A 22334-nucleotide genomic window follows, 5' to 3' on the forward strand; every position below is an offset into this window, starting at 1 on the left:
TAAAATGATGCCTTTATAGCTATCTCAAGGTAAAAACACAGTGAAGACAAGGGACTTTATAAGTAAACTCTGCGAGTTCAACCACAGGGGATTGTAATGCTGATCTTGCCTTTATCTTGTGGTAAAACAAAAGTGCCTTGAACGGGTGGAAAAAAGGACAAAATTTGCCCAGTACAAAAGCTGAAAAAAATTCCCTGGCTCTATTACCTCGCCCCCACCCACTCTCCCAAGGACTAGTTGGCCAGCTGGATATCCATCGTAAAGTGCCTAAGCCATAACAGCGTAAGGTAAGCCACAGATTTACTACTTGCAAAATCTGTAATGAACAAATTGTAGAGCATTTGATAGGTAGTAAAATGGATCAAATTCAGAACTGTTGTAATGCCATTGAAATCAAGGGAGTTACACCAGGAATGAATTAAATCCCAAATGTCTGAAGGGGGAGGTGAAAATGAGACTCCTAGCAAAATTTCTGGTACGTAGATTTGATTTGTAAGAGAAGCTACTACTTAGTGAATATCTCTCAACACACATGCTCCTTTCCCTCGCAACTTCTGCAAGGATCCAGCTCGCACATCCTACATCTGCCTTGTTTTGCCAAGCTAGAGAGCTGCACCTGGATCACACAGAATGACCTTGTTTTGGGTGTCACTCATTCTAAGGACCATAGCAAGAGGATTTTGCACTGCCAGGTTGTTGGGAAGAATAGTATGCACCTTTTGATTGTTTGTCCCTTTGCAAATTTACTTTAGCTCGTTGATTTTCTTTCCTTGCAGGAACTCAATTCCCTGTGGAGATCTACAACAGAGTAACCTTTCTTGGAACTGCAGCAGCAGCATCAGTCATCTGTACCACGTGAAAGGAGAGCAGCTCACACACTACCTCATCTGCTAGAGGAGGAAGGTGTATCTTGTTGCTGGGACAAGGCCTCCTAGGCAGAAATCTTTCAATGGTGAGATTGTGTGTGTAGCATGTGGCCGGTGTGTACTTTGCAGGCTGCAGGCATTGGCTGGAGCCCACATAGAAGACTCCAGCCAGGTAGCAGCACTGGGGAGAGAAGGCGCTGCAAGATGGGGGCTGCCCAGAAGCCAGCCAATAAGGGTGAACTGCAAACACCCCGGACAGATTTGGCTGCTTTCTGTAACCCTGCCTGCAGCCCGGCCCAGAACCGAGGCAGGATGTCTTCCCTGGCTGCACATGGTAAAGGTATTTTCTTATTACTGGGATAGGATAGTCTTTGATCATTGTGTCTTGAGAACACTATTATTTTGGGGCGGGGGATGGAGTTGGGGTGGTAGTTCACTGAGTAATGTGGCTGGAGATCCCTCTGGGGGGCATAAGGGGCTGATGTAGGGGATCACTGTGTCGGAAGGCTAAGAGGTAGAGTAAGGGACTCTGCACCTAGGGGATTTTAGGAGGTGACACTATTGTTCAGCACATCTGAGAACACTTGTCACACAAAACTATGGGATGGAGCAAATGTGGGAGCTTCTCACATTAAGGCAGACAAATGCATCCTATATTACAAATAAACATACTAAACAAAATGGCTAATATCATGAGGAATATTTCCCTCACTGAAGATGAACTATAACGGTTCTGAAAAATCCTGCAAAGCTTTCCAGGTGCAGAGCTCCCATGAATAATCACTGAAACATATTTCCCCTCTGTGAAAAGGATGCAAGAAATCCTTGCTTCCACATCCTTCGGAGACCCTCATACATTCTTACTGGACAGACACTTTTTAAACCACTACCTTTGCACCTCACATAGTGAGGCTCTGAAACTAATTCCACAGATTTCTCTCTCTCTGCATTCTTCTGAGAAGCACCTTGGTTTGCATGTTTGACTTGTGTGACTCTACTTTGCATCAAAGAAGGACTATATCTAGCACCTGAAAGCACATTTATAAATGAACTTGCAGTGTGGACATAGCCTGAAAACTCATAAGCACAATGAAACCTGCGGTGCTTCCTGTCACAAGTTTTGCTAGGCTAGAAAGCAATCTCCTTAGTCATTTATCAGCAACTCTGTTCACTGCCTTGGAGTTAAGAAGCTGCATTAGGAGCTAGACTTTTGTTTCCTTCTTTATAGTAATTGTTAAAATCTAGATATACATTTTAAAAAGTCAGTGGCATAAATTTTACTGTAATTATGCATTATTTCTAGCACCATCTTATAGTGGAGCTGTGGGTTTCTGTCAGTTGGCAGAGTGAAGCAGAAAAAGCAGTGTATGCTTTACATTATTCTGGAAGATGTATCCCTCCATTACTCCCACAAGGTTATATGGTTCCCTGCCATCTGCAATGATCCGTAGCCTTGTGCTTAGTTTGAAAGATCAACTCTGACATATTTCTGAATAGTTAAAACATTTTAAAATTAACCTTTACCAGTAGGTTTTATAAACTGCATGTCAATATGGGCTGTTTTCATAAAGGGTTCTCATAACTCCTTGGAACACAATTTTGATTGCTATTATGGCTTTGTGATTTAATAGTTTTAAATATTATCTTACATCTCCATAGAGCCTATAGCACCTTACAAACTCTGTTGTTGCAGGAATCACTTCGCCAACTGCTGAAATGCAGCCACATATAGATAAGGTGAAACAAGCAGCTGATTAAGAGTGCTCAGCAACAGTCTATAACCATGCAGGAAAGGAGTAGGACTGCATCCAATTGAAGATGCACAAAGAGTGCATTGACTTATTATTTTGATCAGATAATCAACTCTGTGTTGCTAGGCCCTTGCCGGAATTGGGCCTAGTGGATATTGGTGCTTAAGTTGTACAGTTAGCTTCACTAGTAAGATAAATTACCCTGTGGATGTTTTTATATATATCTGATATGATATGATCTGTCCTCATAGCAGCTAACTCTGTAATGTATGACCAATTGACTTCATTTCTAAACTTCAGATGGGGGTAAACAAGGCTTTTCAAGTTCAAACAGTCTGTGCATGAATTGCTTAGTGTTCAATTGCACTATCCCTTTCAGATAAAATTCCCTGTGAAGTCAGTGTTCTATACTATGGGTAAGAGCCCTGTATTGGCAGGGGAACTGGCAAGCTGACCTAATAACTCATTCCATTCCTAATGGTTATGATTTTGCTAGGAAACGGCCAGTTCTGTGTGTCGGTGACTGTAGTTGTAGATTCTTCAAGGGCAAAAAGGAGAACATAAGAGGAAGCTGCAAATGGTGCTGGAGAAAGCAAGGCCTAAGGAAAAGTATGAAGCCAGACTAAGAGGATAGCACTGTTTACAAATTTTTGGATGGTCTTCTGTGCATCTCTCTGTTCACTGCATCTGAAGATGAGCCATCTGAAAACAGTGTGATATGTACATGTGTCTAGATGTTATTGAGCTTTCCTGAATGTAGAGTGTTTCCTTCGCTCATGAAAGATTCAGACACACAGGATAAATTCAGCCAAATTCAGTCTGTGGGCCAATCTCTGGGTCTAAGTCAGGATTCATACAAATAATTATTTAAATTGTAACTGAGAAGTGGGGAAAGTAGCAGAACATGCACTGACCTGACATTGTAGGTTTGCAAATTGAGTGGAACTTACATATTGTGATAGGAAGGAGGCACTGTAGCAGGGGAAACAGCTGCCAGGAGAGTTTAAGAAAAAGCAGGTTCAGTCTAACATTTCAATTTGTGCTGCAACTAGCCCCCAAATCCTGCTGTCTAATTCAGCTCTGGTGTAAGTGGGCACTGTCACAGTTCAGGGCAACTGCACCTGTATTTTCCCTTAGTGGTTCAGCGAGGGCACCCACTGTCAGGCTTCCACTCCCTTGTTCTCTTTCTTGGGTGGAGAACGGCATATCTCCTTCCTGACTGGTTGTTCCCAGGCTGAACAATTCCCTGCCTTCACTGTGTTATTCCCAGCAAAAGACAGTCTACCTAAGCAGATCTGCTTGCCGTCTTCTTCAGAGACTGACAACAGTGTAACTGCTCACATTTATATGTTACCACACAGCACTTCCTATGCAAACATATTTATTTTTAGGGTATAAACATTGCAGAGAAAACATATTAAAACAATAGAAATCTACACATATACTAATAAACTTACTAGAGAGCCCCCTCAACTGCTTTCAACGTGGTGTCTGCAGGTGAGTCCTTCAAACTTCCTTAAAGGGTCAGTTTTGTGGTCACGAGTTCATAGCCGCCTGAGTTCAGAACTGACTCCCAGTCTTATGGGGCCTCAACAGGCCAAGTCCTTCCAACCCTTCCCGAATGATTGAAACCCTGTGTGGACCAGAGGTCCTGTCTGCTTGCTGGACCAGAAAGAAGGCCTTGAGCCTACAATCAGGCAATTTGTTCAAAAATCCTTTCTTTTTCTGCTGGTCCTTGGAGAATCCAGTGAGATCTTTGAACTGTCCTCCAGTAACATGTAATCAGCAAGCAAAAAAATCCCCCCTTTCCTCCTCCTGTTGCAGGCACAGAGGGTGCCGGAGGCAAGCAACAGTGGTTCGTTGCCCAGAGTGCGTAGCGCCAATAAACACACCAGGGTGGAGAAGCAAGCAAAGTTTATTTGAGATCTCAAAGTGGTGCTGGGAGACTTAGCATGCCTCAGATCCAGCACCCCTACGCAAGCGGCTTCCTCCTTTTATATCCCAGTTGCTTTCTGAGAACTTTTTCTTGCTGACTAGCTGATCTCTCACTCCCCCATCCTTTCCCATCCAGCTGCAGTATCTTTTCTCACTCAATCTTTTGTCTTCCCCCTTCCTCCCCCCTCTCCGCTGCTGAGACATGTATACTGTATCTAAAAGCGACCTTGAAACTTGCTTCAGTGTAGCTCCAGTGTGTTACAGCAGGGAACTGGCTATTACAATTAGAAAACTAACTGCTGACATTACATTTTACAGCTCTTAACATATTAGGTTATACTAGGTTACACAAAGTGTTTAACATGGAGGAACATTGGTTCATTGAGGCCTACAACAGGAGGGCTTCATTGACACTTGTGGTCTACCACCCTCCCGAGTTACCTAGGGTTATGCCTAGTGACACCAACATTCCCACCCCGCAGGGCAAAACTTTAAAGTTTGAGTCTGTGTGTTTGTGGGGAGTTTGCAATCCCCTCCTCCCCAGTACTCCATAGGAATCTCATTTCACACATGTTGTCCTGAAAGATCAATCGTGTCTGCTATATTAGACATTAGAGAGAGAAGGTGGGTGAGGTAATATCTTTTATAGGACCAACAACTTTGGTGAAAGAGAAGCTTTCAAGCTACACAGAGCTCTTCTTTTTGCTAATTGTCTCACTGTTGTTCTGTCGTCCCCTCCCCATCTTGTGTATCCATCTCTTGTTTCTCATCTTATATTTAGATTGTAAGATCTTTAGGGTAGGGAGGTGTGTGTGTAGCGGGGGAATATAAATCACTGTCATCATAAGCAGAGACATTTGCTTTCAAGAAATAGTAACATCCTACACTCTTTTGATGAAGGAAGAGTAATGTCTCTCTGTGTCATGATGACTTTTGACTACTTACATTGTTGATTATATCATTAACCTTTCTGGATTTTTAATTTTCTGTTTTAGCAGACCAAGAGACTAAGAGGGGCAGTCACACTCTTTCAGCTGGAAGTAGTTACTACAGTTGTGTCAGCCAGATCACAGTAGGTAAGCAGATATGTGAAATCGCTTTTAATTTTATGCAAAAATAAATCTGACGCCATATTTAGTTTTGCATGTAAGTAGAAAAATGGATGAATTAGCCTTACACCTCTAGATGCAAATTCAACCTGAATGTTTGTTATCTTCCATCAGTTTGATGATCTTCATTTACCAGTGGATAGGAACCAGCATATCTTGAGCCCCAAATGTTCATAGTCTCAGCAGAAGTGATAAAGATGGGATGGGTATGACGCTCAACTAACTTGTAGAGGTCACTCCTTATAAGTGGGGAGATTCATGGGCAGAATGAAGTGCAGAAGTGGGTGCCTCTGTAGCCTATGTTAAGATCTTATTTTAGTCTTCAGGGCTGTTGGCTGGGCAAATTTCACACTTCACTTTGAGATCAGGAAGGACAGAGGGATTGATTGATAGCCTGTCTGATAATAGCAGTATTACTGTTTTTAGCAACATTTTGTTATAGGTTATCGAGCTGCCCATCATGACACCCTGTTCTTTTTACATGGTGGCTACACTTTAGAATATATATAATTCAGTGTTTTGTTCACAAATTCAGGGTAATGTCTATTGAAAGGAATGATTCGATCTAGTTTTTTATACATTTGATTTTTGAACACTGAATTTCATCTCCCATGGTGCTCCCCATGCACCTAGTTTTGGTAAATCTCTCTTTAATACCTCAGTCTCTTGTAATCTTGATTAAACTAAATAGAAAAAATTATCTGCAAACGATGCCACCTCACTGTTCAGATCATTAACAAGTATATTAAACAGCCCCGGCCTTAGTACATCTCCTGCTCCTTTGTTAAATTTTAGCCATGTTGAAAATTGATTTTACAATCTGAAATGACAAGAGATGAAAGATAAACCCTATTTTCACAAATCTGTTATTTTGATGTTAGGCAGAACCGAACATCCATCTAGTTAAGTATTCCTGATCTGAAAAAGTAAAAGTGAAATCAAGTAAAGTCTATATTATGAGAGCATTGTCTATGGCAGCTTTTGGCAAGGACTCTGGTTAGGAAGACATCCTACATTTTAAGGCCGAAATGGATGATTATGATCAGATTGCAACTTCATTTCAAAGCAAGAGTAATGTTAAAAAATGGAGGGGAAAAATAAGATTCCATGAATGTTGTAATATGATTTATTTTTAATTTGATGAATTGGGATTATTAAGAGAGGAATGTAGAGAAGCATTATAGTACATTCTTTATATGTCTTGGGCTTATTTTACATATACTGATTATTTTGATAGAAAAATCACACTCAGGACCAAAATAGTTAAACTGATATAAAAATGTGTAGACAGGACAATAGAAGTATATGCAATAAGGAAAAGGACTGCAGACTCCATATTGGACATCTGACTGGGCTCACTTTTTATGATGATTCAGTTATATTTTATAGTAAGAGTAGGAGAAAATGATGTATTGAAAGGATTCAGTGGCCCTGGTGTAGCTGTTTGACTTCTGCAGTTATGCCACAGGTGAATTTGGGCCAGTATCGTTTACATTTTTGATGTGGCCTGTCCTCAGAAGGGGAGAAGTTATTTAAGAGTTAAAATAAAAAAAACAACTCCTTTGTGTGTGTGTGTTTTTTATTATTATTATTTTATATGCTATAAAACAGACCAAATCATATGTTTTAAATCTAAATATTGTTGCCAGGTTATGACGCTGCTGGACCATTTGCAGTAGGTTTCTCTCACTGGAAAAATCCATATGCATATGGTGGTCCTCATCTTCCTTTCTACATCTCTGAAGATGCTGGCATTCCTGTACATCGATCTTTTGAACCACAGGTTGATTTATCAGCTCCTTTATCCTGCCCAGCTTCACTGTCTATCACTCCAGTGCCTTCCTGCAGCAGCAGCAGCCAGGAAACTCTGAGTCAAGATTCCACAGGTAAGATTTTTTTCAGGTGCTCACTCTTCAGGGTCTAGTCTAATCAGTAGTTTGAGTGTGCAAATTAAGAGATTGTTCCTGCTGTCATAGAATCATTGCCAAAACTACCATTGACTTCGGGGAGAAGGATTTGGCCATTTGGACACTATTCTGAAACCCTTGTTGACACCACGTAGACTTTATTCCAGCAAGTCGTTTCAGTGAGCTAAATGCACCAAAAATAATGGGCACCGAATTTAAAACAGCATCAAGATAACCAGCTGACATCTATATTAGTCTAAGTCAGGGATTCTCAGTCTGGGGGGGCTGCAAACAGACACGAGGTTGCAACTACCCTGCCCTTCCCATATTACTAAATGGGAGGGTTGGGCATCCTGGCAAGATGCCAGTTAAATGAAAGAAGGGACCAGGGTGATCCCAGTATGAAAAAGGGGATCATAATATGGAAAAGGCTGAGAATCACTGTTCGAAAGCACCACTGATGCTGAGCACCTATATCCCCAGGCTTGAAGCTCCTATTAATATTTGACCTTATTTACTTTTAGAAGGTCCTAATACTTCTTGAATCATCTACTGAAATGAGTCTCTTTGTAATGAACATACATCAAGTATATTATGCCATTATTTGTGTTATGCTGTTTCAGTTTTAATCTCATAGTACGTAACTAACGATATGATTAGAGTGACTGATGGGAAAATTAAAATGTGCAGTCAAAGAATAATGGGTACTGAAACTCCAGGGAAGTACTGAAATCAAAGAAAACCTACATTATTACCTCCCAGAACCTCATACTCTAACTCTCACTTATGACTTAATCTCCTGCAATTGATTGAACTTTCATACCATTGTATTTCTTTCAAATACAAATCCCAGTTTCAAGTACTCCCATCAGTCTGCTGTTCTCCCATTGTGACAGTTACAAATCAAGTGTGGTTAGGCACTTGCTAAGCAGTTAGCACAAGGCAAATGTTATAACTTTCAGTAGCTATTTTGCTGATCTGTTACCAGATACGAGTGTAAATATGGCAAAAGGACAATAATTCCATTACATACGTTTGTTGAGCAATTGAAATATGGCAAAGCCACCTTTTTCAGGACAGTGCGTTATCTGCATGAGTTCTGTGACTGCATCTTGGAAATTGAACTGATATCACAGCTTACCCTTCCAACTCTTCTTTATGATAGAAATACCACGTCTGCTGAGAGATACAGCAACTTAACCAGACAAGGAATAGTGATTCTTGTGCTTAGTTGTAATTGTTTTTCCTAATGGGTCAAAAAGTCAATTTAATTAGTATTACTTTAACAATTCACAAATACTGCCGTCTAGATAATAAAATTAACTAAATTTTCAAAATGTAGCTAGGCCCAATAAGGAACTGCTAGTCCTAGGGAACAGACTCCAGATTATAAAGTGAGCATATAGCAGAAATGGCAGATTTTGTTTCTCATTGAATACTACATAGTAATATAATTGTGTGGACATCCTGATTTTATAGAAGAGTTTAACAGGCTGCACAGTGGCATAGCTCAGTGGGATCTGGTACAGATCTCATATAAGAGTGTCATTTATGTGGTTACAATAACATTGGTATTTTATTTTATTGTATTTTCATTATTCTGTATTGCAAGTGGTGTCCAAAGGCTCCAATCAGGATTGGTGCCTCGTTGTGCTAAGTGCTACTCAAACACACTAATAGATGCAATCTCTGCCTTGAAGAGTTTACTCTCTCATTTTAAACAAGATGCAACAAGCGAGTGTAATAAACAATAGGAAACTCAGCTCAGTGCTTCCATTCACTGACAGCAGCTGCAGAGAGTGAAATATCAGACCAGTCATCAGATATATCTGCCTGGAGTATAGTCCTCTCTCGTGGGTTTCTACTTGCATGTGCACGTTGGTATCACGCTGATGATGATGATGATGATGACACACTTATAGAGCACCTCTCACTCAAGGATTCCCCAAGTTTTCTCTAAATTTCAGAAACTACAATGATCCTCTCACAAATCATTAAAATTCAGTCACTTCTAATGAGAAATGATGCAGCCAGTTAGTGATGTACAGCAACACTACACAGGACAAAGAGGAAGATACCTTGTCCAACTGAAACCAAAGGTGAATAAATGTTCACCAGACAGAAAGTAAGAAACCAAGTTCGAATTTGGGTAGGAGACTGAGGCTTGCATCTCTAGAAGTTATATCTTAGGTAATTTGGATCCAAAACAATCTGAGCAGGTCATTTACAGGAATTCACTATATAGTCTTATGTATAATATAATGCTACAGCCATTTCCCTCTGTAGATTATCTACCGTGAACGTACAACAGTGACTTTATAAGGCTTTTTAATAATTTAAAAACAAATAAACTAAGCAAAACCACTGGTCAAAAATCACCAGTTTATAACATGGACCCATGCTGTGTTTTAAAATGTAGATATTTTCATATAGCAACACAGCCTCTGAAGTTACAGATCTGGCCATCTTCTGTATATAAAGTGCCAGTCACGCTAACAGCTATATGCTAGGACTAAAAATAAAGGCTTAAGCATAAATATGGTTAGTAGAAATCAAAAATCCCTTAACTGAAAGTTTATTATAGTGGCATCTGAGCAACAGTAGTTTTGACAGCTGCATTAACCACCATTCTCCTCCCCGCCCCCCACCCAAAGAAAGCATGTTCTCTGAATGGTCTATGGGATGTTCTGAATAACTTGGAAATTGTGACTATTACTACTTCAGTACAGTATGCAGCCTGCTTTAGAGGCTTGCAGTGTGAATGCTTTATCTTGCAATGAACTGCAACTGAATATTTTGAGAACTCATGGTTGATGTTATTAAGGGGGGTGCAGGGGAATACACCTGAGTTTGAATTTCAGTCTTAGATGCCACAATATACGGTCACTAAAAATGAAGTATTGACACAATAAGATGAAGTGCAATATGATACAGGGTAAAGGATACAGAACTGTAATGAACAGCATTTGGATCAGAGATCCATTGCCTGCTATCTAAATGGGCATCACACTCCTCTAACAGGGTTAATTTTATTTTACTCTTCATGTTGCATTACGATGTTCTGTAATGGTGGATAATTTGCAAAGTAGGGTTTAAATTCTGTCCTTGAGTATGGGGACATAACTTCTATTACAGTCAGCGAATTGCAAGTGCTTTAGAAAGGAATCCTCCAACATTTGACATTTGTTTTCTGTAATAGACATTTTGGTGGGAAGTTTGCCTGTTAATAAAGGCTGTTTTCTTCTAGGAAAAAAACAGGAATTAATCCTGTATGAAATTTCCTAATTCAGGACTCCAGTGTGAGGGAATATTAGTGGGAAACCTTCAGGTTTTTTTTCCCTTCCTTTGCAAATGGCAAGTCACATATCAGGGCACTAGGTCCGTTTTTTTGTTTTTCAACTCTGAACTCGTTACCAGAAGTGTACCCTACTGCGGCAGTTCTCAAAGTGTGGGTTGGGACCTCAAAGTGGGTCACGACCCCATTCTAATGGGGTTGCCAGGGCTGGCTTAGACTTACTGAGAGCCTGGGCCAAAGCTCAAGCTTGAGGGCTTTAGCCCTGCGTGGTGGGGCTAAGGTTATAGGCCCCTGGCCTGGGGCTGAAGCCTTTGGGCTGCGGCTTTGGCCCCCCGGGTGTGAGGGTGTGGCTTTTGCTTTTCCCCTGCTCCCCCCCAACCCCTAGGGTGGTGGGGCTTGGGTGGGCTCAGGCTTCAGTCCCACCTCTTGGGGTCGTGTAGTAATTTTTGTTGTCGGAAGGGGGTCGCAGTGCAATAAAGTTTGGGAACCCCTGCCCTACTGTAGTTAGAAACCTCACAAATGTTAATTAAAAATGATAGAGGTCTATGGTGAAGAAAAGTACACTCCGCCATCCAGGTTAATTTTATTTTTTTCTGTTCAGAAATCAGGTGTACTATAATGTGTAAATGAATGAAATGGAGAAGTTTTTTTGTATATTACTTATTTTGGGTGGCAGTAGACTAACTGAAGTGGAGGACCTTACATTTGTCACCTTATTATTGGCCCTAGTTGGCCTTTTGTTTAATGACATAATTGGTTTTTATCTCTCACCCCCCTGTTCGGGGATGTGCACCATTTAACTTTCTAAGTTTATGTATTGTATTTCTAGCTGATTTTAGATTCCCAGTCTTCTCTCTTGTTACTGACTGTGCTGCTAGTGGTTAATTTTCCATTTAGTTGTCAAGAAAATGTCAGACAAACAGACAATAACTTCTTGATTTTTATCTAAAATTTTATTAGGTTAGGGAAAGATAGTGAGGAAGATTCTTTAGAAAATCTTATCACTTAGCCCTGTGTGTCTGACATGCTGTTATAAGGATGCTTCAGAACTTTCTTCTAGGTTAAAGGGTTGCAGCACTTCTGCTGCTTGCTAGGCCAGCCCTGCATCTCCTGTTCTTCCACAGTGCTGTTTCAGACCTGGCCATGCTCCCAGATCTGCCTCTGCGGCTCATAGAAGTTTCCCCTAATGAGCCTTAGCAAAGTGTCTGACATACCAAATGAGCCATACTAAAACACACCTTCAACAAAGTTCAGCAGGAATTGCGTCAGTAAAAAACGCTGTAACTTGCCAGTGGAAGCTAGGAATATGGCATTTCTTCATTATTTTTTCATTCATAGTCTAATCCACTGTGCTGCAGCTGTTAATTGTTGTCCTTCCAACTAAAGTGAGTCAGGCCATTACCTTTTGTGCAATTCAGTATTGCCTTCTTCATACAGCATGTAAATTCTCTTGCTCTGTCTGTCCATTCAAATGCCTGCTCAGGTAATTGGACTCTCTCCCTTTGTGAAGCACTTGCAGCAGCAAAACGGAGAAATTTGTGACCATCTCTGTTTGGACCAGGGTTAAAGAAGTAAAGTAAATATAAGCCCTGGGCAGCCTTTCCAACTCCTGCCTACTGCCCCCAATAAATCAGATCCTCTCAAATCTCTCCCTTCTAGTAACCATCCACTCTTCCATCTGACCCTCTCTCTTGTCTCCCAACAGTGCTTCAGCTGGACATTTCGCACTTTCAGGTTGCAGCGCATTGTACTCGTGCTTCTCCCACCTATGGGGTTTGCTGTAGTTCTACCTGCTTTCCCCTTGCTCCCCAGCACTTCAGAGAGGCTAAGAGAGATCCAGTGGTTTAGTCTGTCTTGTTAGATAATAAAACAGCATACACAATTCATCCGGAGGAGTTAAAACTAAATTAAGTTTATGTAAAAGAGATTTTTTAAAATTGGAGTTTGCCAGTCTTTTTGTTCTGTGTGTGTATAACATCTGGCATAGTGCGGTGTTGGTCTGTCCCTGGATTCCTGGGTGCTACAGCAAAAAAAAAAACACAAAACCTAAATATGAATAATACAAAATAAAAGGCTGAAATGGACAGGCAGTTCAATTATCGCTTCCCACATATGAAGTGTCTGCATTTTTTAATGCTACTCATGCTGTCCAAATATATTGTTTCTTGCAGACAGTACATCCAATAATTGTATTTCAATGCCAGAAAGTGAGCATTTCAGTGTGGAATGACTGTGTGCAATATTGCCTTCAATGGAATAGCACCAAAGAGTGTGAGCTGTAGGCAAAGCAAGCCTTGTTGTAGATTGGTTGATGGAGTCCCCCAATTCGTCCTTTACAATTTAAAAAACAGAATCAGATTTCAAGAGTCTCAGCAGGCACTAGGAAACAGATCTGAAAAGTGACATTTTGCATTGTGTGCAAGCTAGCTTCATTGATTATAAAGAATAGTAAATTATATAATATATTTAGAGTGAGTATGACAAATTACAGCAAACATGGCATGTGATGATGGTACAATACAGCCTAGGTCACTTGTGTTTACTATACTTCTTTAACCCTGGTTCAAATAGAGAGGGTCACAAATTCCTCCACTTTGCTGCTGCAAGTCCTTCACAAAGGGAGAGAGTCCAGCTACCTGAGCAGGCATTTGAGTGGACAGACAGAGCAAGAGACTTTATGTACAGTATAGAGAAGTCAATACTGAATTGTACATGAGGTCATGGCCTGAATCACTTTAGTTGGAGCGACAACAATTAACAGCTGTAGGCACAGTAGATTAGACTACGAATGAAGAAATAATGATGAAATGCTGTATTCCTAGCTTCTGCTGGCAAGTTACAGTGTTTTTTACTCATGCAATTCCTGCTGAAATTCTTTGAAGGTGTGTTTTAGTATGGTTGATTTGGTATGTCAGACACTCTGCTATTGCTCATTAATCAGGTCTCAAACTTAAGAAATCACACATGCTTAATTGTCTCTTGGCTTAGAAGTATGGTCAGCTGGCTAAAGGGAAATATCGGGGGGCAGTAGATCTGGGTTACTGTATTCACGTGTTTGCCACAGTATTACGTTAAGTACAGCGAGGGAAAGTATTAGGGATTAAAGCAGGGGACATGCTCCTCTTCCTCACTGAGTGAAGAGAGGCCTCATCATACAAGGGAATTGAAGCAGTAGCACTGGGAAGACCTGAAATATTTCTGGCACCGCCACCTCTCTTAGGTAGCTGCCACAGCAAGAACAGCACAAGACAGGAGAAGATATGTCCCAGCCCCAGTCCTGTAAAGGAAGATCAGTCCTCTTGTCAACTTGCCATCTATTCCAAGAGAAGAGTAGGAGATCCCACACTACCAGCTTCCCCTCTACAGTGGGAGAAAGACCTGGTCAGTTCCCAGAGATAACAAAACACCCGTTAGTTCTTTCTCCTTCCTGGCACTCTGTAGCATGTGGGTGAGGAAAGGATTGAACTCAGAGGAGGAAAGGGGCTAGGGTGAGGAGCCAAGGAGAAGTAACTGAAGAATGGGAGGAGCATGGACTGGGATACTGGATGGGAAGGGGAATGCAGAGGGGAACAGAATGGGCAGAAGGGAGGTGATTGGACAAGGGCGAGGGAAATGGAAGAGGAGAATGGAAGAGATGGAGGGGCAGAATGGCACAAGAGGAGTGGAGAGATCCCTCTGCTTTCATGCATGTTGAGCTGGCAGGCACCATTCCTACCCACTATCCCCACCATCATGAGGGAAGGGTATGTTGATGAATTGGGGGAGAGAGAAGGGGAATGGAAGGGAAGAATATCTGTGGGGGTCAATGGAGAGAACGGAGGAGATTTTAGATGGCAGAAAGGGGTAAAGTTTAATCAGGTTAAAGTAGCAAAAGCTGAAATTCTGAGGGAAAGAGACAAGTAGCCAGAAGAGAATAACCATGACTGTGGAATGAATTAAAGAAAAAAGAGAGAGAGAACAGAAAATTTGGGAGATATAAGTAGGGCCCCACCAAAATCATGGTCCATTTTAGTCAATGTCATAGTCATAGGATTTTTAAAGTTGTACATTTCATGATTTTAGCTATTTAAATGTGAAATTTCACGGTGTTGTAATTGTAGGTATCCTGACCCATAAAGGAGTTGTGTGTGTGTGTGTGGGGGGGGTTTGGTGGTGCAGTACTGCAACTCTTATTTCTGCACTGTTGCTTATGGTTGCGCTGCCTTCAGAGTAGCTACAGAGTAGCGGCTGCTGGCTGGTAGCCCTGTTGAGGGTAGAGCTGCTGCCAGCAGCCACCACTGCCAGATTTCACAGTCTGTGACACATTTTTCATGGCTGCGAATTTGGTAGGGCCCTAGATATAAGTAAATAAAAATGTTTAAAAGTCTAGTGACCATGCATTACAATGAAATATACACTAACATTTGATTTGGGCTTCAGGAGGCAGGAGGCAGAAGAGCAGGAACTAACTAATTGTGGGGAGGAGGAGCCCTCAAAAATGCAAAGTAGATTAGATGAGACCCTAGTATTCTTTCTGTAGGAGCTAGCAAGCTGTAGAAGAGGGTGAGAGTAGTGGGCTCTACCCCATCCTCACAGCAGCCAGGAGGCTATGGAGGATGAAGAGTGGAAAGCTCTTCTTTCATTCCAGCAGCTAGAGAGAGGACAGAGTTTCAAATTTATCAAACTCTTGATTAGCCACAGGCTGATAGGAAAGATGGATTCCCTGAGCAGTGTCCAGCAACAGCAGCCTAGTAGGAAACCTAGCACCCGTTCTCCTTCAGGTGGCTTGAGGCTTCTGGATGTTCTCACTACGCTGTTGCCTTAGAAATGTATAAGATCTGTGTATGAGAGTTTTCTAAGTGCCGTTTTAACTTGTTTGAAACTTGTCAACAGCCAGAGCCTTCTGTTTAACTTATGGTCTCTGCCACATACATATTTTATTTTGTTGGTGTGATTTTTAAATTCAAACCTTTTTCACTTTTTACTAAATTGCAAGATGTATTTACACAGTAATATTGCCATCTGGTGTGTATGTTGTATCTAAAATGGACAAAAATCTAACTGACTATTAAGTGTTCTGTAAGATGAAAATCTGAATTTATTAAATTTTGATTCCCTAATGTAGTGTGAGTGTGATTTTTAAAAACAAATGGATTCTAGGAAGATTTAAAATCTGGCATAGGTTTCTGATTTTGATGAACAGAACTACCTTGTACATTCTACCTTTTAAACAGGCTTTAAAACTCATTTCAGATAACCATAAAATGGAAATGTGCTATACAAGTAATTAATTTGTGCAAGTGACTGTTTCTGAGAATGATAGGAAGCTCATTACAATGAAATCAGTCTGTTACCAAGGTAAATAATTTTGGCTGGATTTTTCCAAGCAGTCTAAAAGAGGTAGGCACACAACTTCAGTTGAAAGTCAACAGTTTTCAGTTTCTGTCCACTATATCTTCATTGTTTAAGGTAGGAGGGAAATAGCTTTTGCCAAGGAACGGGCATCTGAGCATGAATTTATCTCATCCTGACCAAGAGCATATTGTGTCAAGGAGGCACTAATTTCCCTGCCCTGGGATGTGACTAGGGTATAGAGTGGTTCTAAATAGTGCTGCAAATATGTCATGTGGGGCTAGATTCTGGGCATTAAACCCTCTTAAAATCCAGTCAGTTACCAGGCAGTGCGGCTTGCTAATGTGTACTAACTTCAGTTCAGGACCTGTGTTTTGGATATACTACTCTTGGCTGGCAACTGCATAAATGTTTGGGTAAGTCAAGCACCACAAGGTGGCGCTGATGCCTTCTAATGACTGGTTGAGTGGAGGTTTCACTCAAGACATTGGCCACGTCTACACTACAGCATAAAATTGAAATTATTAAAACCGGTTTTATAAAACTGGTTTTATAAAATCGATTTTAAGCGTCCACACTAGGGCACATTAATTCGGTGGTGTGCGTCCATGGTCTTAGGCTACCATCGATTTCTGGAGCGGTGCACTCTGGGTAGCTCAGTAAAAGAATGAGACCAATAACTTCAATTTCCGTCCACACTAACCCTAAATCGATATAGTAATATCGATTTTAGGGTTACTCCTCTCGTTGGGGAGGAGTACAGAAATCGATTTTAAGAGCCCTTAAAATTGATTTAAAGTGCCTTGTAGTGTGGACGGGTACAGCATTAAATCGATTTAACGCTGTTTAAATCGATTTAACGCTGTAGTGTGGACCAGGCCATTCTTTGGGACTGGAAATCGGAGCAGACCTGGGGAGTACATGTATTTTCATGAGTGTAACTGGATAAAATCCGTGTCAAAGCCTGAGATCCGGACAAGCAGAGAAGCTGGTAACTCAGCTGGAACTATAATTTAAGTATTAATGGTAAAGACTCTCTTTACAGAGAGGGGAAAGAGGAGAGGAAGATGTGAGTATATGTCCTGTTTCTTTAAATCGTAGCAGGAAGCGAGGCAGGAAAACATGCTAGGTCTAAATTATGAAGCAAAGAGACAGTAGCTTTAGGGATAAGGCTGATTTTTCCTTTTTTCAGATAAAGATCCTCATTTTAAATCCCAACTACTAAGTGATCTCTCATGTATGCTTCCCCAGTGATGCCAAGTCACTGCCTGTCATGCTGGCCAATATTGTTTAATTGTTTCCTTAAGTTGTACTCCCTTATCTGTCTATGTCCATCTGTTGTTTCCTGTTTTATAGTTTGATTGTAGGCTCTTTGGAGCAGGGACCATCTTTTTGTGCTGTATTTGCACAGCACCTAGCACAACAGGGTCCAGGTCCATGGTCATACAAACAATTAGTAATAGCAACAACAATGCTATGCTTGTTGATGTAAGGCCTTTAGAAAGGTCCCCCCACTGTTTCTGGGAATCTGCACGCTGTGGTGAAAGCGTGTGTGTTTCTGTAGTACATTCCTTTTTGGAATGAAATGTTCACCAGACTTTTCGTTTAAAAGAAAATCCTTAAATGTTGGTAATGTCTTTTCTGCTCCCCTGTGTGTGTTTGTAGAAGGATTTTTGCTGGGTGGTGGGCAGGGGAGCAACAACACCAAGCGTGCCTAGGCCCTCCACTCCACTCAGCCATCTCACAATCCTTCTGCAAGCGGGGTCTGAATGAGCTCTCCCCTGACATCTAGTAGTGAGCCATGAGAGAAAACATTAGAACAAACCATATTTGCATAAACAGACCTACAGTTGCTTTGCCAAAGTGATCAATTTTGACTGGTGTTGGCTTACAAATCGCTTCAGTATTGAGTAATAAAATGTTGTTATCCCTACTGTCTCGGTAAGGGGCAGCAGAATGGTACTTAGCCTGCTCTGATTGAGGAGTTCCCCCTACACTGAACCTCACTTGCTAAGCAGGGGGTCAGGATGCCTGTGAGGTGGGAATAAGAGAGAGGAGGTGGGAATTAAGTGTTCCTACCGGTGGTGTGGGCTTTGCTTAAGGAGTCCTAGATGCCATTTGACGCTCTTCTCTCTACTGGTTAAAGATAGAGCTGATCAGACTCAATTGAGAGTCCTTGTTTTGTTCAGTGATCACTAGAGCTGAAATCATTGATAACCAGCTGCTGAGCTGTAGATCTGGTGTGGGACAGTGTTCCAGTGGAAGAGACTGCATAGCCTGCGTTAGCAGTGAGGTTCCCCACTACCTGCTGGAATCACTGAGAGCTGGGTTTAGTGGTGGAACCTCAGAACGTGGTGTCGCAGGAAAGAGGCAGTGGCCAGCAGTTGCAGAGTGAATGTAGCTGAAGGCGCAGTGGCCAATGGTAGTGGAGTGAACAGTGGTGGCAGCAGAGTGAATGGCAGCAGCAGAGGACAGCAATGGCTGAGTGAACGGCAGCAACTGTGAGCCAGTGGCAGCAGCAGCACAGCAGCTAAGGCATTTCTCAGTGCTCCCCCTTCACCCCCAGGGTGGAAAGTGAACTCAAGTGAATGCACCTTTGATCTCTGGGTCCTGACCAGGGGTGCCAGAACAAGGCAGGCCAGGAGGCCAAGGCCTCCTCCTTTTGAGATAGGACGGGCCTGTCCTGTCCACTTTTTGCCATAAGCCCCGTCCCCCAGCCAGAGTGGAGTGTAATGAAGGGAGAGGGGAGTGATGTGTTAAAGGAAAATTTGTTGTTGGACTTTCACACCACAAGGTGAGAAACTGGCCAGCATAATCTGGGGTGAGGTGTTTGCTCTTGATCAAATGCTTTTGAATTATGGTTGTGATGTTTTCCCAAATTAATGCTGGATCACTTCTCTTTTTTTAAAAAAGTTTTCTTTGCTATATGCAGACTCAGTACTTGTGAGAGGGGAATTATTGCCTCGTAGAGGCACCTGGGGTAGTGTGTAATTTTCCCAGATTACTGGGTGTGGGCTCAAACCAGTTCTGTTTTGTATTGTTAAGAGGAACTCCTAAGTATCTTGTTGCTGCAGATGACACCTGGTTGCACTTTTTCAAATCCCTTCCTAAAACTTCTCTGCCATGATGTATACAAAACCAAACACTTGGCTGTATTGTCATGGGGGTACCAGTACATTAAAAATTCCGGTTAAGAGTTTGGATGCGGGATGGAGCTCAGGGCTGGGGATTGGGGCACAGTGTGTGTGTGCGGGACATGGACTCAGGGAGGGAGTTTGGGCACAGGAGGGGGCTCAGGACAGGGGGTTGGGGTGCGGGAGGAGTTTTGGGGTGCTGGATCCAGGTGGCACTCACCTCAGGCAGCTCCTCACAAGCGATATGTCCCTGCTGCTCCTAGGCGGAGGCGTGACCAGGCAGCTCTGCACGTTGCCTCCGCCTGCAGATGCTACCCCTGCAGCTCTCATTGGCCATGGTTCCTGGCCAATGGGAGTTGCGGAGCCAGTGCTTGGGGTGGGACGAGAGCAGCACACGGAGCCTCTGTGGCCATTCCTCCTCCTAGGAACAACAGGGACATGTCACCACTTCCAGGGAGCCACATGGAGGCAGGTAGGGAGCCTGATGGCCCCACATCAACTGGACTTTTAATGGATATCAGAAATGCCGGTTTCTAGAGCTTTCTGGTTGGTAAAGTGCTGGACAACACAGCTTTTACTGTATAATACAAAGTGGTTGCATTATATTGCACAATGCAATAAGTTCCTCAGATTGTGCACTTCAATTCCTCTCCTCTCTTGCATCCCTCCAAGATTTCTCACTTCTCTGACTGTGTCTGTACTGGCAAAATTCTGAGTCTTAATGCTCCAGTGATGGTAACAACGGTAATCTAGAAAGAGCTCCAGTACTTTCATCACACTGTTGTCTAAGCCAACTCTAAGTAATGTGGAACTGCACCAGTGGTGAATAACATGATCTAGTGTTGACTGGGTCCCTGGTGATGATTACAATATGTCCATACCAGTTTCCCAACTCCAGCCATTTTTGCTGTAGTCTTGTTTTTGTCTTTTTTTTTTTTAAAAATATGGCTCCAATTTTCTTGTCACAAAATGAAAAATATTTTCTCGGTCTCTTCTGCTGAAGACATCTTGAAACTTTCAAGAAAAAAAATACTCTTCTTTTCAGGCTGAGAACGTGCATGGAAAATTAGCTCAGAAGGAGTGAACGTTTCTGGAAGTTAGGACCTTGTGAAGATGGGATTATGATGGTAATTTGTTTTGCAACTTGGACAGGAGTCATCACAACTGAGGATGGCTATCATTAGGAATATTGTGCTGATATTGCTGCTAATGCATATTGGTATTTGTGTTTATAATTAATGAGTGTATGAAGAGGGGAGATAATCCCTTTAATTCTTTCACCCACCTTTCCATAGAATTTCCTTGTGTTGTGAATGGCAACTGTTAATTACCTTCAGCATAACTGCTGACAGTAATCTCTGTACAAGAGTTCCCTTGCTGAAGTGCAGTTTTGGTCCTGAAATGCAGACAGTGCATTTTTCTTGAATAAAATGCTACAGAAATGTATTTAAATCTAAACAACCTGAAATTGCTAAAAAGCATACTGCATCCAATCAATGTGCTGAATTATGATCTTAAAAGGAATGTTGACTATTTCAGTCATTAATAGCTTCTTTGCTGACTCTTGGGACATAAAATACCATTAAATCAATACTTTTAAACAGCTGACTATATGCGCCTTCATAATTTTAGGATTCTGGAGACCTCATAAACGGATAATCGTGTTTACTCAAAGACTGTTTGGCTTACTTAATCAAAATGTACAGACAACAAAAAAGCTTCACATTTAATGAGAAGGAAGAAAACGTCTTAAACTCATTATTTTCTATTGATTTTTCTGACTTCATCAGGGGCTCGAAACTAGAAGGTGCTGAACAATCTGGTTGTGGTTCTGCAAAGCACTTAAGCAAATACTTAATGTTGGGCATGTGAGTAAAAACACTAAAATCAATCTGACTCTCTAAAAGTGATTTTCATGTAGCTACTGTTAACTGTGACTTGCCTAGGTGGAATGAATCGATCTCATTCTAGTGATAGGGCCACCTGCATACCATGAAACAAGTGGAATCATGTATCAATACTGCTCTCTGTGTCCATAAAAGAGATTCAGCATGGGCAGTGGCAATGCAAACTTTCCCATGTTGCCCTGCCAGTGTGCCTAAATTGTTTTTACAGAGAGCACCTCTAGAGCTGGAAGTGAGTCCAGTCTCCATGGCCTAGTCACATCTAACTTCCCTGCTGAAACAGCCAATAAGGTCTGTGGGGTTTTTTTGTTTTTTGTTTTTGGAGGAGGGAGGGTGGCAGTTGGCTGAGTTTTTAATGGAATAGGAACACTTTTCCTCTAGGAAGTGATCTGACATCACCAACTGGTAACAGAAGTTTGAACAGCCATCAGATGTTACACTATTTGCTTATTACTACTCGGGGCTTTGTTTGAACCAATGGCCCTATAGCTGAAATGCTCTGTAATATACAGTATCTCATTCTCAAATTGCCCCTAGCCATACAGACCTCTATTCATACACATTTCCATTCCTTGTCTCTTATCTAATTCTTTCTTGAATACACTTCTGCCACAGTCAATGACCATAGTAGATATGAAATGAATTGATTTGAATTTCAAATTTCATGAAGATTCTTTCCTTCTTTTTCCTTCCCTTTGGCCAATATTCTCTTTAATATCCTGGTCCTACTTCTGTTCAAGTTAATCTGAAAACTAGAAAGCAGGCCAAGCTGAGTTCCAAGGAGGGAACAGCTGGATATTTTCAGGCTGAGACCCCTGTCTCTGAGACACTTTTCCACTGGCAATCCTCCAGTGATAAAGTAATCTTTAAGACTTGGTACAAGATCATTTGGCCTTTAAATCTGGAAGGGGTTTATGGTGTTAGGTATAATGGAGAGTTTTCTAGCTTCTTTGGCTTGTATTAACTGGTCAAGTTGTAATGTCTGTATTTATGAATATTGTTGCTTTGTTAAATGTTTTCTGAATGAATAATAAATAAATGGCTAAAAGACTACCATAACACAATCATTTATTTCAGCTCTTATAAGTAATTGAACAAGAAT

At 41.6% G+C, this 22334-nt stretch overlaps 1 protein-coding gene across 1 annotated transcript in view; it reads left to right on the forward strand.

The window, feature by feature from the left end:
• Nucleotides 1-1178: 1178 nt before the first annotated feature.
• ANO4 (anoctamin 4) overlaps nt 1179-22334 on the forward strand; it is a 322929-nt gene continuing 301773 nt past the window's right edge. The window contains exons 1-3 of the mRNA XM_050934624.1: nt 1179-1200; nt 5551-5628; nt 7311-7547. Of these exons, the coding sequence (XP_050790581.1) occupies nt 1179-1200; nt 5551-5628; nt 7311-7547 (337 nt within the window). The remainder of the gene's footprint in view (nt 1201-5550; nt 5629-7310; nt 7548-22334) is intronic.

Source organism: Gopherus flavomarginatus, chromosome 1 (assembly GCF_025201925.1).
Source record: "Gopherus flavomarginatus isolate rGopFla2 chromosome 1, rGopFla2.mat.asm, whole genome shotgun sequence".
Classification (NCBI taxonomy): domain Eukaryota; kingdom Metazoa; phylum Chordata; order Testudines; family Testudinidae; genus Gopherus; species Gopherus flavomarginatus.